The sequence below is a fragment of the Prinia subflava genome, chromosome 2, assembly GCF_021018805.1.
Source record: "Prinia subflava isolate CZ2003 ecotype Zambia chromosome 2, Cam_Psub_1.2, whole genome shotgun sequence".
Lineage (NCBI taxonomy): Eukaryota > Metazoa > Chordata > Aves > Passeriformes > Cisticolidae > Prinia > Prinia subflava.
Genome location: NC_086248.1, coordinates 61,692,913 through 61,706,374, shown reverse-complemented (window position 1 = coordinate 61,706,374; position 13,462 = coordinate 61,692,913). Strand labels below are relative to the sequence as shown.

Below are 13,462 nucleotides of genomic sequence, written 5' to 3'. Positions count from 1 at the left end.
AATATACAGCACATATGGTGGCACCAGGGCAGCAAGCACACACAATATCGAGGAATGAAAACACAGTTTGTCACTGATCCCGTGACTGTACCTGTGCTTCTGTTTATAACGACTCCCTGTGTTCCAGCCAGAGCCACCTGCCCTGCACAGCCCCATTTTGTGTTCTGCAGTGTGACCACTCCCCATGCACAGAGGCAGAGCAGTGCTCCTTGCACTGCTTCTCCAAACCAACAACAGGGACAGGAAGGACCAGTGAGGGGAGATTCCCAGTGACAGCATCTTTACTTCTCCCCAGTGAAAGGTAAGAGCACAGCAGAGACGTTGCAGGGTCACTGGCATACTGAAGACCCCACAACAAAAAAGGTACACTCTTGCAAGGTGCCAAGAAGGGACAGGACTGCTTGACACCTTGTGCTGCTGCATGTAATTAGGTATCTCAGACTTCAAACAGCCAGATTTTCTGCTAAGCTTTGAGGCAACCAAGAATCAGGTCATACCTGCTGATGTTAATTTTACAACTGCAATGCAATCCAATCTGAGTGTTCAGACTGGGAACCTCTTCCCATTCTGTCAGAGCTGGATTTGCTAATCTCCTGGTAATAATGCCAGGCACATCCTCTGCTACTGACTCCTGGAAAGAGAATGTAGGTGTCATTTATATTTATTCATTAAGATCTTCATCATGTTAGACCACAGTGGCCAAAGTGGCCACAAACGTGCATATAGCTATATCATGCACCCAAAAACATGGATTGGATTCTGTCCTGTGTAGTCCTTTATAAATTAAAAATATCAGCTGAGGTGGGAAGATTGTGTTTAAACTTAAATTTTAAAGGCAGCTAGTACTTTTGGTCTTCATCAACTATTCTAAATATCTTCTACAAAAGCAGTTTGCCTTACTGGCCATGCATTGCAAGGTGGAACATATTTGTGTTAGAGTCAGACAAGGGAAGCAACAGCCCTCAGAGAAAAGTTTGGCTGTCCAGTATTCACCTTTCTAAAAGATGAACTGTCATTTGACTAAGGAACAGAAACTTCTAACAGACAAATTAAACACAACCGAAAGTTAAATTTTAACCACGTTAAGTACTTTAAGAAAAAAACAAATCCTATAATGTAGTAAATTCCTCTTCCTCACAGGAAAAAAAAAGTCATGTGTCCCGTAGGAGTCAATGACAGCTCAAGGCTTGACCTCAGCAAGTTGTCAACCTCCTGAAGAAAGATGGAAAACTGTGCGAACGAACCGTGCTGCGGCGGCTTCTGTCGGCGGGGGTTTGATGCAGGCGTCGAGACCCATGTGCGAGTGGCGGGCGCACTTTTAGGAGAAGATTTTCCACGCGGGAACAAACCTCCCGGACCACGACCCGTGTCTCTCGTCACGGGGGTGCCACCGCCGCACGCGGGTCACTGCACCGCCCGCTGCCCCACGCTCTGCCCTGAAAGCCCCGTGAGGGCCGTGGGGCTGGAGAGAGGCACGAAGGAGAGAGGAGATGTCCCCTCCTCCCCCAAATTCGCCGTCCTGCGGCCTTTCTGTGCCCAGAGGCAAGAGGGGCCGGAGCGGGCTCCCATCCCGGGGCTCCGGTGCGCGGCGCTGCGGGCGGACAAGCGGGAAAGCCTGCACCGCGGCCGGGGCGTGGGGAAAGTCGAGGGGGAGAAGCGGAAAATAAATAAGTAAAGACGAAACTCTCCTCCTGAAGGCGGACACATTGTGGCACAGTTTTCCTGCGCCAGCGGGGCCGGTCCGACAGCGCCGGTGCTCGGCGCCCGCCCCCCAGCGCCCCGCCCGGAGCGGGCCCCCGCTCCCCCGAGCGCCCCGGCACCGCGGCGGGACGGCGGAGCGCCCCCGGCCCGGCCCCGCACGCCGGCCCCGCTCACCTCATGGCCCAGCTCCGCGGGCGCCGCCCGCTCCCCCAGCGCCGGGCCGGGGACAGCAGCGGCGGCAGCGGCGGCAGCGGCGGCGGCGGCTCCTCCCGTCCCCGCGGCGGTGCCCGGCCCCGGGGAGACGCCTGGCGGCGGCGGGCGGACCGGGGGAGGGCCGGGACGAGGGGCGGCCGCGCCGCGTCCCCTCCTCGCCCCGCCCCTGCGGAGCTCCGGGACAGCGCGGGGCGGGGGTGAGCCCCGAGCGGGGCGCTGGGCGGGCCGGGGGTGCCCGAGCGCTCGCTCTGCCGCGGCGCTAGCGGGAAGCTTGTTCTCGGGGGAGTGCGGGTCCCGCGGCTGTCCGGCCGCCGATACTGCCTCTGCCGGGGCCGCAGAGTTGTCAGTGCTTGTGAAGATCCACAGAACGTCCTGACCTGCAGTGCTGGTGGCTAACTTCACAGGATGGCACCTCACAGCATTAAGAATGTCCTGCACACACGTCCCGGTTTTGCTTCCTTGGGGTTCAGTTGCAGATTCGCGTCCCAGCAGGCCGAAGGGGAGGGCAGTGTGTGCACATCCCCTGAAGCGACCAGTGTCTGTTTCTTGTACTGTCAGGGGTCATGATTCCACCTTCTCCTTTACCACCAAGCTGGATGGCCTAGTGAAACATGTCCCTGCTCATGGCAACCATGGGATTGGACTAGATGATCTATAAGGCCCCTTCCAACTCTAACTATTCTGTTATTCTATAGGCCAGTGTCATTCTATCACCTATGCACTGGGTGATTCAAGTGTTGACTCCTCATACTATAAATGAGTAAATTTTGCAAAAGTTCGACACCACTGGTATTCAGCAGAGGAGGGAAGTTCAGACGGGCGTCACTAGAGCAGGGTGTGCAATATGCCACAGGTGACACCAGCAGTGTCCTTCACCGCGTTTCTCCAGCCGCATTGCCGTGGGCTGTCCTGCCCTCTAGTGCTTGCAGCGCCTGCTCCCTCCGGCCGCTCTCCGCTCCCCCTGCCCGCACACACCCAGGCGCTGCAGAGCCCCGGGCACCCGCCGTGCCCCCGTGGGTGCAGAGCTGTCCATCCTGTGGCCCTGCCTGCCTGCCGGGGACAGCTGCTGCTGGCAGCACCGACCCAGCAACCACACGGTGCTGCTGCAATGTAGCACATATGTGCTTCCGTCAGGGGGACTGCCCCACCTGAGGAACTGGCCCGTGAACAGAACTAACTACACATGGCAGTGAAGGCACATTTCGGCAGTCATTTTTGGGAGTGTTTCCAGTGAACCGCAGGAAAAGATGATTACAAAGAAAACCGAGACGGGACATGTAGCTCAAGTCCCTCACCTCCAGGAGAGGCTCAAAGAGAGGAATCCGAGGAGGATTTTGCACAGGCAGAAATTCTCAGGGGCAGGGAACTCTTTGAACCTGACAAGCCTGAGGAACACCTACTTTGGCTCTATTACCTGCTGAGATGTCATTCAAATTTGTGAGGCAAGACTAACACGAGTCAAAAGCAATTTATTTAATTGCTGTAGTAACTACCTTTCACAATAAGGAAATTACTTGCAAAGGTTATTATGACGCTCTCAACATCCTTCTCATGACCTTCCATCACAGGGTGTGGGACAGCATCACTTTTCAGCCATAAACCTCCCAGGTTTTGATGGACTGGGTTGTGTAAAAGGGGACAGAATTTCCGTGCCATTCATTGCACTAGTAACTTCTCTCTTGATTCTAGTAGCCTGAAATCAGCGATTCCAGCATATGGAAAACATGTTTTAATGCTCTACTTTTGATTAGGTTCATCCTTCAGCATGGCTAGGGCACAATATCTGTAAATAGATAGGAATTAATTGCTTATTTCTAAGCCACTGGCCTCCATTTACTTGATGACTTGCCTGTTTGTTACTCAGTTTCCAAATCCGCTGTTTCTTCTTGACCTTATTCTTCTGAGAAGAAGTGGAATCTGAAGGCTATTCCTCAGCAACAGGTGGATCAGTCTCTTCGCTCTCTGCAAGTGGTTGTTCAGCAGAATCTGCCTCACTAGACACCTGAGGAGCTGCATCTGTTTCCCCAGGCTCTTCAGCAGGTGCCTCTTTCTGCTCAGATGGAGGTGGATGGCTAAATTCATCTAAGCGTTTTTCAACCACCGTACGAATCAAGGCTGAAACAGAGATAGCCACCATTTACAACCATGGAGGAAAAACTCTTAATGTCTGAGATTTTTTTTGTATATATTACTGACCTATAAATCCTTAAATAGGGAAAGAATCCTGAAATAACTCTAAAAATTAAGAAATACCTAAGGGCTGGAGCAAGACAATGATATCTGTTTAAAAACTTTAACAGATTTAACAAGAATATGATAGATATTCTCATCTATATTGTATCCTGCAGCACTATTCTCCTTAGGATGTTTATTCAGTAGTCACATACAATATTTTTGTCTGAAGAGAAATTTTCCTTCCTTCTGAAAAGCTACATGAAGAAGTGATCCTTGAGTGTACATACTGGCACATATATCAGCATAAAATACTTAACACACTAGTTCTGATTGTCCAAATCATATTATCCCTTAACAAATAAAATTCAGGATCCTGATTAAACTAAAAATAAACTAAAGGAAGCAAACACAATTGCAATGCAACCCCAAAATCCCAGCAAGAGGAAAGCTGTAGTTGAAGATGTAATTCCAGTGTAATTCTAGTTTAAAAAGTGGTTTGGTCTAGGAGCACACTGCTGGGCATACATACACCATACTTTTGTGTTTCTACACAAGACAGAATCCAGGTTTTTCAGGTGTTTCAACTACAGCCTCTGAACTAATAAAAGAGCCCAAATGTTTAGCTTGAACTAGCCCAAAGAAGACTGATACTTCAATCTATTTCAAAAGCAAGGACACGATTATTGACTGCTAAGGAGATAAGCCCTTGTTTTCATGAAAAATACTGGTCATCTCACTTCTCAGTCAGCCATGGTGTGCCATCATCCTCCTTTCATGCAGCAGCATAATCCATAGCTCTGAGAGCTTCACAAGCAAATTAAGACACTTTCATGGTATACATGTGACAGTACACAAGATGGGCTTTTCTGTTCCCACTGGCACAATCAAGTGCACTACAGAGAACACTACAGAAGCAGTGGCTGTGTAACACAGAGAAAGTAGAAGCTTTATAGCAGAAAAAAAGAATTCTGTTCTTTAACCATTCTGTTCCTGACATATGTGTTGTACCTCCCAGAATTAACAAACCGTAAACAATAAAAGTCAGAAGAGTGGATAGTGCAGCATGACTGACACTTCCATTGTTTCAGCTGAAAATCAGTTACTTAGTCATATGTACTAGTAGTTTTCCAACATTAAAACATGTTAATATAGTAAAAAAGCCAAACCAACAAACAAACAAAACCCTCAACACAAAACCCATGGGTACTTGGAGTTTTTCCTAAAATGCCATGTCCTACCTTAACCCACAGTGACCATATAAATGTGATATTTGTTCTGACCAGCAAAAAAACAATCAAGAACATCAGGCAGCCCAGACTGCATTCCAGGATTTGGTAACTTACAGTCAAGCATCGTCCTTCCCAGAACCTTCTTCTGTAGTGTTTCTTCTACTTCTGACATCAGCCATGGAAGGAATTCAGTCTCAATATCTGTAAGAATTTGGCAGGAAGAAACAAAGGGAAAATGTCACTTTATAAAGGATGACCAACAAGACTTGGTGGCTGTTTTTATTTGCTACAGCAATTAAGGGATGAACCCCCCCTGCCGAAAGGCACTTGCTCTGTCAGGGTGAGATGAAATCTCTCAGATGTTGTTTGATGTCTTATCTCCAGCCTCTCTTACTGAGGTTCATGATCCTAGACTCGGAGCAGAGTCCTCTCAACTCCAGTTATTTTCAAAGGGGTCTGGCCCTTTCAAAGAGCTTAGCACAGATGAGATACACAGACAGTCATGTTCTAGCAAGATCCAAATAATTATCCTGAACAAGTCAGGAGAATAACATTTCCTGCCTTGCTTTCCAAAGACATTTGGCTTCTGGTCTGCTGAAAGCATTTGTCCTGTCTGACTAAGGAGCTCTTGCTTACCTATGTATTTCTCAAATTACACTTTTTGTACACTGTGATCCCAAAGCCTGCCCTGGTTGCAAAATGCATTCCATTTCTGCATTGACCCCATGATTTACTCTGGAGAGAGTGTAATCATTCCCAAGCTGCAGTCTGTGCCCGTGTAGAGACTGGTGAAAGGGGGTGCAGCAAGGTAGCTCATAAGAAATGCTGATGATTCTAAGAGCTTAGAAGTCACTGATATACAATTCCAAAATTATTTTCAGGGCCTAATTCTAATTGACTAATTTGTCCCTTGCTCTGATAATAATTAAAAACATTCAGAATGACATGCTGATTTCTTTGTCTATTCTATAAAAATACATGTACTTCAATTTGGATCTCTCTCTCCCAATCCTAACCACCCATTTATTTCTCTCCAGTTCCAAAGTAGCTCTTCTCATTGTGACACTGTCAGCTCTTGCTTATTCTTCACTGTTTGTACAGATGACCAATCATGTTTTTTGTGTTCAGTCACAAATGTAAATTAATAAATTCTTATGACATTATTCTAAATAATAGGATAACATGCTATGTTTCATGGTTGTTTTGAGCTTTATATTACTTTGCCCACATATTTAAAAAGAAAAAACAAAACAAACCTCTTTCTACAGGGTCATAAAAAAATCCACTGTCATGAAGATTGTTGAAGACTGAGGGAATGAGATCAGCCAGGTAACGCTGAGCGAATGCCCGAGCTGCAATTTTCTCTGCAGTCTCTTTCTGTTTCCGCAGCTTTTCCAGGTGTTCCAGTCTGCGACGTTCCTGTCAAGGCAATTATGCATGTAAAATTTAGAGGCCTTTTGCTACAACTCCTTTGATCTAGACTCTGAAGAATTATCACAGTGTGTGTCCCATAAATAGCAAAGATAGTAAAAAGTACAGATAATTATGATCTCTACCTGGCATTTGCAGCCTCTAACTTCCACTGAAATTCCTCACATGAAAGAGTGCTTGAAAGCAAGTTTGTACTTAATCTACGGAGTACTAAAATACCCCAAATTACAGGGAAACGCATTTCTGTAGTATTCCTTTTCTGATTTTGGCAAGTCTGTAAAATAAAAGCATCGCAACCGGCCAAATGAAACCCTTCACTGATGCCTCAGTACACATTAATCTCATTGCTTTTTGCTTTATTATTGCAGATCAGGCTGGTTATTTGCCTTGGAATGCGATGAAATCGGATAAGTATTTCCCAAATTTTTATCTTCCAATATTATACCCTATTGCATGAACAAATCAAATTGGTTCAGGAAAACATTAGAAAACAAAATTATACAAGGCTGATGAATAGTAAGAATTTAGACTTGTCTTTTCTGTTTATTCCTATTTACTAAATGTTATTAATATAGCATAATACTTGTCAATCTTGAGATGTCGGTGTGCACACAGAGCAAGGGAAGGGAAGTAGTAGAGGTGTCTCTTTTACTTCCAAGCACTCTGACTATTTGTTTAGTTTAGCACTTACTATAATGAAAAGGCTTAAGAAACAGTTGCAACAGGTACAGAAGAAAATGCTGTTGGCTTTGGCCTTTTGACCAGGTGTCCAGCTACACCAAGCCACTCAAGCATGACTGCTCCAGATAAACACAACAGTGTGCTGCTGTTGTATGAGAGCAAGTGGCAGAGCGCAGCTGTATGTCATCAAAATGCTTTAGGTTGTGTCAAAGGTGACAGAACCCTTTTGGGCATACCCAATTTATGTCACAGCCTGTTGTTCAGTACTGGAAATGTTTTTCTCTGTTCTGACAGCATTCAAGACAGGCTTTTCCCTTAGGAAGTCCTACCTTCTCCTCCCTGATTCGCCTGTCCTGCTCCTCTAAGCGCTGCAGTTCAGCAAACTCTGCGTTACGCAGCTCTGCGAAGGCTCGCTGATGTGACCACAGCTGGGCCAGCTCTTCTTCCTCCATGACTTCCAGCAAAGCCTGCTCAACTGTTTTCCCAACCAACACTTCCAGGATCGGCTTAACTTCAATGTCAAAGTCAAACAACTGAGGATGGGAGTCAGAGAAACAGAGATAAATGTCCTTTGATCACAATTACCCTTAACAAAAATTGGCAAGGAGAAAAGGAGGATGAACAAAGCCCTTGTACCGAAGTCAGGCTGGAGAAGTGCAGGTGGGGGACCAGTGTCAGCTAAGGCAGAGAGAATCATGAGTGCTGCTGGGGGCTAAGTGGTGAGTGGGCTGGACTGAGACACCACACACCCTCCCACAGCCCCTGTGGGGACGCCAGGGAAAAGCTGAACACTCGCCTGGACCCTATTTCTGTGTTCCCAATCCCTTCTTGGGCTGGACATGTTTTACAGAAGAGAACATTTCTCAACACTGTATAGCTTAGCTGAAAGCAGCAGAGCCAGTGCACATGGAGACACATCTTCCTTAATTTTGCACTTAACCTCAAAGCAGACATTGGTGAGTTGGGTTTGGGCTTTTTTGCATGTTCTGTGAGGATTAGTTCCTTTCTGTTTCTACTTCAATTTTGCATCAGAAATGTGTTTTGTATGGGAGATATATTTTGACAGCACTTGTGGACCTGACTTCATACCTCTCCTTCTTCTATTTGTGTGGCCACATCTTTTCCTGTTTTAGCTGGAATGAAGAGTGGAGTGAGTGGTCTGTCCAAAAATTCATCTGTTTGACACTCTCCATCAATCTCTATTATCCGATCACTAATCTCTTCCAAATACAGTTCTAGAAACAAAAGCACAATGAATACTCAAAGTGGGATTCCTTTTATTTTAGCTTTCAACTGTTTTTGATGACTCTACATTCTCAATTACATCCAAAGAGTGCAATAAAATGTTTTCTATCAAGTTAGAAAAAAGGCTTCTCAAAACATAGGTCAGTTTGCTGCAAAGGCCATCTGATGCTGGGTTCTCTGTAATGTCAGGTGCACTTTGTGGAAGTGATTCCCAAAATGGTAGCTCACCTTAAGCAAAAGTTTTAAGACCTTCAATTTTAAGCATATATGAAAGTTCTCTAATTTCACTGAAAATGGAAAGAATAAATGAAGCAGTCTTGACTAGTGTTCAAGAATGCATACTGAAAAATTGACCTTCTGGGAAAATGTCACTACTTAGGCAAGTTTAGAACCTCTGATTCCAGCATTCTGTGATTTTAAACTGTGTGATCCTACCAACTTCATCACCAATTTAGCAAGTGAAAATAGATCAGCAAGCTTTTGTTTTCAGACATACATAAAAAAAAGGCAACCTTTTACCTGTCTGCACAGCAACATGTTCTCTGCCCTTCACAGGCTCTGGCGTTCCTGGTCGAATCTGCTCTTGTGTAAGCCTTTTGGGCAATACTTGTTTCTGTGCTCTCCTCTGCCTTTTAACCCCAAGGGTACTGGGCTGGGTACTCTGAGCAGGGGTGAAGAAGAAAAAACCCCACAAAACAAAATACACTTTGTACTTGAAAATGATACTCAGCTGCCTCTACAGAAAAATGAAGGTTGCTCTTCAATTTTAATGCTAGCTATCTAGTATTTTGGATTTACTTTCCTGGGTCCTGGCCCTAAATTTTCAGTTGACTTAAAGACTGTATGGCATGAAATTAAGTTATGCTAGTTGCCTACAGGCACATAATAATGACAAGTCATATTAAGAGTAATAATTAATTAATTTCTTATTTGAAAGTGAATATTATATACAGAACTTTGTTATATAAAGTATATTAAAATGGTATGTTTTCAAATTTTGAGAGGTCAAGTGGACTTACATCCAGTTATCATATTGTGAACAGAATTGTTCGCTAGATAAAAATTATAGGACCAATTATTGCTGATGAAACAAAAGAAACTCATAATAACATTTAAATTCAGTATTCTGCTTATGGATTGAGATAAACATCAGCTTTGAACTTCTTAAACAAAACTTACGTAAAATTCACTCTAAGAAGTGGCTACTGAACAACACAAAGCTATTTTCAAATAGTAATTTAAAAATACAGACTGCTTTAAATTCGTATATGATCCAATCATCTGTGTAGAAATATTCTCTGAAAACAAAGTATCACTTTTGGGTGTGACTCTGAGAAACCTGGACCAGTGGAAGATCTCCCTGCCCGTGGCAGGGGGTTGGAACTAGATGATCTTCAGGGTCCCTTGCAATCCAAACCACTCTAATGATTTACATTATATCAGGATATAGCAGTAATACAAACAAAATTTGGCATCCTCATGAGCAGCTTTCGCATACAGCTGGAACATTTAGCTCTGCTTCTGCGGTAGGATAAACCAAGGTCTACCCCACAGCTCCATTTCCCAGGAGCTGCAATTCTCCCTGACGGCACCTTGCATATGATAACAGGTTATCGAGTAATGACTTCTGCTCAGGACCATTACACTAGAGAAATGGAGAAGGAAAATAAAAGCATCAAGTACTTAATGAGGAGCGGGGGGTGGTAAAAAATCTAATCTGCAGAAGTTCATATGAAATTAAGTGCTTTAAAGAAGAGCTGGAAACAGGCACAGGCTGGTTTAACTGGGGAACCTGTGACTACGTGAAACATTGAAAGTAAAATTACAGCTTCGGTAGTTAAAACTACAGTTGAGGAGCAGCTTTGCTGCCCTACCTTTGGCTTTCCAACAGTACTGTAACATGATGCACCTCAAAGAACCCCATACCTGCGGTGGGGGCGGGGGCACGGACAGGACGTTTCCGCGCACCACTCTTGGGTCGATCATGATGTTGCAGTGGTGCGCCGGGCTCCTCTGCCTGTGGCACAGCACACACAGCGCCGGTTGCGGCTTCCCCCCGGCCGGCGGGGGCTGCGCTCCTCGGGAAGGGAGCCGGGCCCAGGGAAAGGAGCGGAGGGCGGCGGGGCGGCGGCCCGCCGGACAGCGGCACTCACCTCTGGGCGGCATTGCTCTGCTGTCGGTACTTGGGGCGAGAGGGCAGGAGACGGGGCTGGCTGTAGAAGCTGTAGGGCACGTCGGAGGGTTCGGGTGGCCGGGCGGGCACCATGGTGGGCTCCGTGCGGCGGCTCCGGCTCGGAGCGGGGCGGGCGCGCCTCGGGGAGCGGTAACGGCGTCCGTCTCCGGGCAACGCGCGGCGCATGCGCGGGCCGGCGGCCGCGGGCCGTGCGGGGCGTCACGGAGTGGCTCGGGCGGGGAGGCTCCTTAGGGATCATCCACGGGCAGGGACACCTCCCACCAGACCAGGGTGCTCAAAGCCCCATCCAGCCCGACCGCGAACACTTTCAGGGTGGGGAATTCTCTGGGCAACCTGCTACAGCGCCTCACCACCCTCCCGGCAAACAATGTCTTCCTAGTATCTAATCTAAATCTACTCTCCTCCAGTCTGAATGCATTCCCCCTGGTCCTGTCAGTACATGCCCTTGTACTAAGCCCCTCTCCAGTCGGCTCTCCGGTACTGGAATACCGCGGACAGGTCACTCCGGAGCCTTCGCTTTGCTGTACGCGGCCTTCCCGCCCAGGGAGCTGTTCCTGGCGGGACGGAGCCCCAGCCCCGGGCCGTGCGGGGCGCTGGGGAAGCGTCACCGTCACCCACGGCGGGTCCGTCACCGTCACCCACAGCGGATTCGCCACCGTCACCGTCACCCACAGCGGGTTCGTCACCGTCACCCACAGCGGGTCGAGCTCGGCAGCACCGCTCGGCAGCACCGCCCCGCCGAGGCAATGAGGGCGTCGGACCGCGAGGTGTCACCGTGCTCCCGCCGCCGCCGGGATAACTCCACAGGGGCTCGCAGCTTTCCAGGGAAACGCAAGGTGGCTTCTCTCGATCTGTACCTGCACTGGCGTGCAAAGGTTGGCTGAGGGGGTCGCGAAACCCTCTTGGATGGTGTGGTGGTGGCTTAAGTACCGGTGTCCTGGAAGTACCGGCTCGAACAGCTGCACCCCGAATTTGTGTTTTCCACACAAGCTGGAGATTTGGCTGCTGTAAAGGTGTCCTGTGATGACAGGGAGAGGTTGAGGTGAGTCCTCAGTATGCTGTCCCAGCCGTGGTGAGCTGCACTCCCTGCCAGGGCAAATCATGAACACGTGTTTTCAGCTCCTGTGAAAAATTTCCAGTAAGAGAAACATAAACGCCTTGAAAGGTTAGGGATATACTGATGGCCTTTTGTTTTAACCTATGTGGGTGAGGCTATGCCTTGGTTCTTTTAGCAAGACTTAGCATATAAAATAGCCCATGCCCTTTGTTTCTGAAACCTTTAGTTTAAACATAATTCTTGTGTTAAATTCTATTTCTTTCAGCTCAGTTATGTTACTGCTGCAGACATCGATGCTCCACTGCAGCTCTGAGTACTTCACAGGAGGCCTCAAAGGCATGAGGAAAGCTGTGGAGCAGGAGAAACTATTTGAAAAACAAGTTTAAAAAACCACCTCAAACTAAAAAAAAAATAAATTAAAAAACCCAAAACAAAACAAAAACAAAAACAAAACAAACCCACCCAAACAAACAAAAACTACCAAAATGCCAAGTATGGGAGGCAAGGGGGAGAAAATAGTATTTTTGTAATTCATTATTGTGCAGCTTGCAGAGTCAATAGAGGAGTGGGAATTGTGTTGACTACACTGTTGCTAGCTAGGTGGTGGGACAGGTGGACATGGGCCTGCAGAAGTACAGTGCAAGTGTCACTGGGGTAGGAAGGGAGAGCAGTCCTTCAATATTTGCTTGTGGCTGGGCAAGCAAAGTTAATGAATGGATTCTCAGTCCAGCCAAGCTGGAGCACTATGGTCCTTAAATTTGACCAGAACCAATACAATCCTTTGATTTTGGAGATCTGGCTCATATTCACTGAACATTTAAATCTGGCTATATAGTTGGCTATACTGGTTTTAGACTGGGGACTTAAAAATCTGGGTAGACCTTTTCAGGATTGTTAGGGATCTGGTGTTTCTCTTCATGTGAAAAACAGCTGCAGCATAGCCTTAAAAATGTCAGATAGCCTGTAACTATTGGAGCCAGAATTCCTGAGGAGCTGCCTGTTCCCAGTTGACTACAAATCTTGTGAAGAAGGTGTTGCATCAGAAGTTCATTTTGCTAAGCTGGCCCTAGCTGGTGTCTCACTTTTTGGGAGAATTTCTTGTTCACCTGATATGTTCACTGGTTGAATGGCAGCGACTCAACTCTTTATCTCTGTGAAAACTGAGTTACCAGTTCAGTGCAAAGGTCTCTGCAGGTTTATAAGTGACAAAGCCATGCCCAGAAAAAAAGACATCTTTTATCTTTTATCCCTTGCCCCCATTTATGCTGGTTTTTTGACTTGTTTGTTTTGTTGGGGAGTTGTTTGTTTGTTTGGTTTTGTTAGTTTTTGTGGGGTTTGTTTGTTTTGGGGGTTTTCGGGGGGGGGGGGGGGGGAGGTGGGTGAGTTTGTTGTTCTGTGAGTTCTAGAACACTTTGTGTCATCACAAGACTGAGTGGAGCAGGATCCAAAACCACATTGATTGTAATCAGCTTCCTGCCATTAGTTGCTTTCTGGATCTTAGAGTAGCAATGGCTTTTTTGACACAATCTTTGGAGG

General features: G+C 46.8%; 2 protein-coding genes across 3 annotated transcripts in view; both read right to left on the bottom strand.

Annotated features, from left to right (window-relative positions):
* The window catches only part of PLAGL1 (PLAG1 like zinc finger 1), a 46,132-nt gene extending 44,102 nt beyond the window's left edge, over nucleotides 1-2,030 (bottom strand). Inside the window, exon 1 of one of the 2 annotated variants that reach the window (XM_063390222.1) lies at nucleotides 1,876-2,030. The gene's annotated coding sequence lies outside the window, so the exon portion shown is untranslated. Of the gene's footprint in view, nucleotides 1-1,244; nucleotides 1,801-1,875 lie in introns of those variants that run through there. The other variant, XM_063390223.1, reaches the window with a different exon arrangement.
* A 1,315-nt stretch (nucleotides 2,031-3,345) lies between these two features.
* On the bottom strand, nucleotides 3,346-11,993 carry RSPH3 (radial spoke head 3). Its single transcript, XM_063390221.1, has 8 exons — nucleotides 10,829-11,993; nucleotides 10,602-10,692; nucleotides 9,195-9,336; nucleotides 8,520-8,665; nucleotides 7,760-7,963; nucleotides 6,575-6,737; nucleotides 5,433-5,519; nucleotides 3,346-4,029 (listed from the first exon to the last, which is right to left on the bottom strand). Exons 1-8 carry the CDS (start codon nucleotides 11,032-11,034, stop codon nucleotides 3,839-3,841), a joined length of 1,230 nt encoding a protein of 409 aa, XP_063246291.1. The 5' UTR covers nucleotides 11,035-11,993; the 3' UTR covers nucleotides 3,346-3,838.
* Between the last annotated feature and the right edge of the window lie 1,469 nt (nucleotides 11,994-13,462).

Coding starts and splice junctions, on each gene's coding strand:
- RSPH3 (XM_063390221.1), bottom strand. CDS start 11,034: ATGCGCCGCGCGTTGCCCGGAGACGGACGCCGTTACCGCTCCCCGAGG. Junction 10,693..10,828: donor CAGAGCAATGCCGCCCAGAG/GTGAGTGCCGCT, acceptor GCTGTGCCACAG/GCAGAGGAGCCCGGCGCACC. Junction 8,666..9,194: donor ACATGTTGCTGTGCAGACAG/GTAAAAGGTTGC, acceptor TTTTGTTTCTAG/AACTGTATTTGGAAGAGATT.